The sequence below is a fragment of the Limulus polyphemus genome, unplaced genomic scaffold (assembly GCF_000517525.1).
Source record: "Limulus polyphemus unplaced genomic scaffold, Limulus_polyphemus-2.1.2 Scaffold157, whole genome shotgun sequence".
NCBI classification, from domain to species: Eukaryota; Metazoa; Arthropoda; class Merostomata; order Xiphosura; family Limulidae; genus Limulus; species Limulus polyphemus.
In genome coordinates this window covers 879,150-881,748 of record NW_013665767.1, presented here as the reverse complement: position 1 = coordinate 881,748, position 2,599 = coordinate 879,150, and the positions used below count along the sequence as shown (strand labels likewise).

The following is a 2,599-nucleotide window of genomic DNA, read 5'->3' as shown; positions in this document are numbered from 1 at the left end:
ATATATATATATATATATATACACACACACACATATACATATATATTGTAAGAGGTACATTACAGCAGGACAATTTTTGGTGATATCTATATAAACCTGAATGCAGTTAATTTTGGCAATGAAGCCAACCTTAAACTATATTTTACATATTTGAACATAGCCCATAAATATTATTACCTATATTGTAACTGCTTTCAACTTATGGTAAATAAGGTTCAACAAAATTAAAAAAAAAAGAAATGCTATTTTCATCATCTTTATTGTCAAATATTCTGCTGAAAAAACTGTAATTTTGTAACAATTGTTGTGCTCTATACCTACTTTAATTGTTTTTTCAATTTATTTCATTTTTTTACTTTGCATTTTAATTCCTCTTTATAAAATATTGGAGCTTTAGAATGTTAGAAATTCTTGTATCAAACATTTTACTTTGTTTAATATAGCATGCTGAAAAGGGAATATGTATATTTTTAAATGTTCAAGTATTAATTGTCTGTTGCTGTCTCACATGTGTCAGATATTTGCTGCTGTTGCCATTAAACATCATTAAACAAATATCACTAACAAAGAAAGGTTATAAATTCAATAAATGCAAAACCTTACCCCTTTCTTTCCAGGTATTCCACATTCCCAGTTCATTAAATTGAGTGTTCCATCTGAATTTTTAGTTGGTCTTGCAACAAATCCCTAAGAAGTTGGAAGTCTGAATTTAAAATGGTTTTGTAATCTTAAGTACAAATATTTTGTTTTCAACTACAATCATAGTCACTCAATCCAAATAAACCAAAACAAAATTATCCTTAAAAATGAATATTTAGCTATTTCTTTTTCCAAAATTTTCAGAAGAAAATTTTCCTCTGAGAAAATATAATTAATATAAGGAAAGAAACAATGTTCACTCACAAAAGGGTGGTCTTTCCTCCATGCTTTTCTTTCCTCAGCTAAACGAGCAGCAGCTATTCCTGACATCTTAAGCTGAAATACAGATTACTTATAAATATATGTATATATATATATTCAGATAGATGTCAGAGTGTTCATAAACATATGTCTGTATCAATATTTAATTCCAATGAATTTATCTTCAAATAATATACAAGTGTTTTATAACTGTGACATTTGCAAACCAAATATTGCATTACACAAAATGAACAAAAACTGACTTTAAAATTAGTTTTCAAAAGGATATTCTCTGTAGTATACATGTACACATATAAGGCTTTAGATGTCCTAGAGAATCAAAATAGCATTTTTTAGTTAGTTGCTCTCTAAATCCAGTACAAAGTACAAACTATTGAGTGTCTAACATACAATATGCTCATAACACAATATAGAGTAAGTCTGTTTATGATCAAAAATAAACAGAAGCATTTTATCAAACAAATAATTATTAGTGTCTTTACACTTGCATATAAAACTAAGCATGGTTTCGTGTTTGTTCTATTCTTTATTGTTCCTGACCTAGATTAACTTAGAAATAGAAGTCATGCATGTTCACAATCACAGTATATATATAATATTAATTTGATTAAGCTTACAATATAATTCAATTTACCTCCATTAATTAAAAGTCTACTTTTATTAAAAGTTTTAATAGCAAGTTATTTTGAAAAATGAACTCACAAGTCAACCTGGCTGGTTTCACTTTGAAATAGTCTTAACAATAACAATGGTAAAACATCTTGCAAAGACGAACTATCAAAACATTTCAGTAATTTCAATATTATACATCTGATAAACCTATTACTAGTATTAAAACTTGCAATTTTACAAAACAAAACGAAAACTTAATCATCAGCTTAATATATATTTACATTTATGTATATATATTTAAGGATACTTTTTTTTCACAGTGTATCTACTCTAGCCTACTTACGGAAGTTGTTTAACCTTTCAATTATATCTTCGCGCCTAAGCCAATTCAGTGACCATTTAAAATAATGAACCATTGACAAATTTCATATTCTATATTTTTGTTCTCATATTTTTATAAGTATAATAAAAAAATTAATTTCATAAAGACAAGTATAGATCGATATATACGTAATCTAGCTATTTATAGTAATATATAAAGTTTTAATTCTACAAAAAGTATTGAAGCAAGAAGTTTAAAACTACAAAAACTGATTTACTTAAAACTGAAAATTGTTTATCCCTGAGATGATGGGAGATTACTGTACAGCGTGAAACCGTGAACATAAAAATAGCCTTGGTAGCTTTGCTGTAAATACAAAATCAAAGTTCTGTGAGATTAACTTATTGTTTCTTCCTTACTTTTGAAAATGTTAAAAATTAGTACCTTTGCATTAAGCTCAAATACAAATATATTTAATCATCAGTACTCATAAACTGTTTAAAATTTATTATTCGAATATTATGTGCCAAAATAATAATTAGATATAAGCACAACCTATTGTCATGATATTGCACTTATGACGCGTTAGAAGCAAGAAAAATAGGTTGTAATGCCATTCAATGTTAACAGAGTCCCACAAATCTGTCTCATCTTTCTCGAAATGCTATGAGCTGCCATATCACTGTTAAACGTTATTATTTCATACTTTGATTCACAACCACCCACTAAAGTTAAAGAACTTCT

General features: G+C 27.2%; 1 protein-coding gene across 3 annotated transcripts in view; it reads right to left on the bottom strand.

Moving 5' to 3' along the window:
- LOC106476532 (SUMO-conjugating enzyme UBC9-B-like) overlaps positions 1-1,908 on the bottom strand; it is a 22,548-nt gene extending 20,640 nt beyond the window's left edge. Inside the window, exons 1-4 of one of the 3 annotated variants that reach the window (XM_022381361.1) lie at positions 1,815-1,829; positions 1,624-1,656; positions 904-975; positions 604-687 (exon numbers count right to left, since the gene is read on the bottom strand). In XM_022381361.1, the coding sequence (XP_022237069.1) occupies positions 604-687; positions 904-969 (150 nt within the window). In that variant the 5' untranslated portion in view covers positions 970-975; positions 1,624-1,656; positions 1,815-1,829. Of the gene's footprint in view, positions 1-603; positions 688-903; positions 976-1,623; positions 1,790-1,814; positions 1,830-1,876 lie in introns of those variants that run through there. The other 2 variants (XM_022381362.1, XM_022381360.1) reach the window with 2 other exon arrangements.
- Positions 1,909-2,599: the final 691 nt, after the last annotated feature.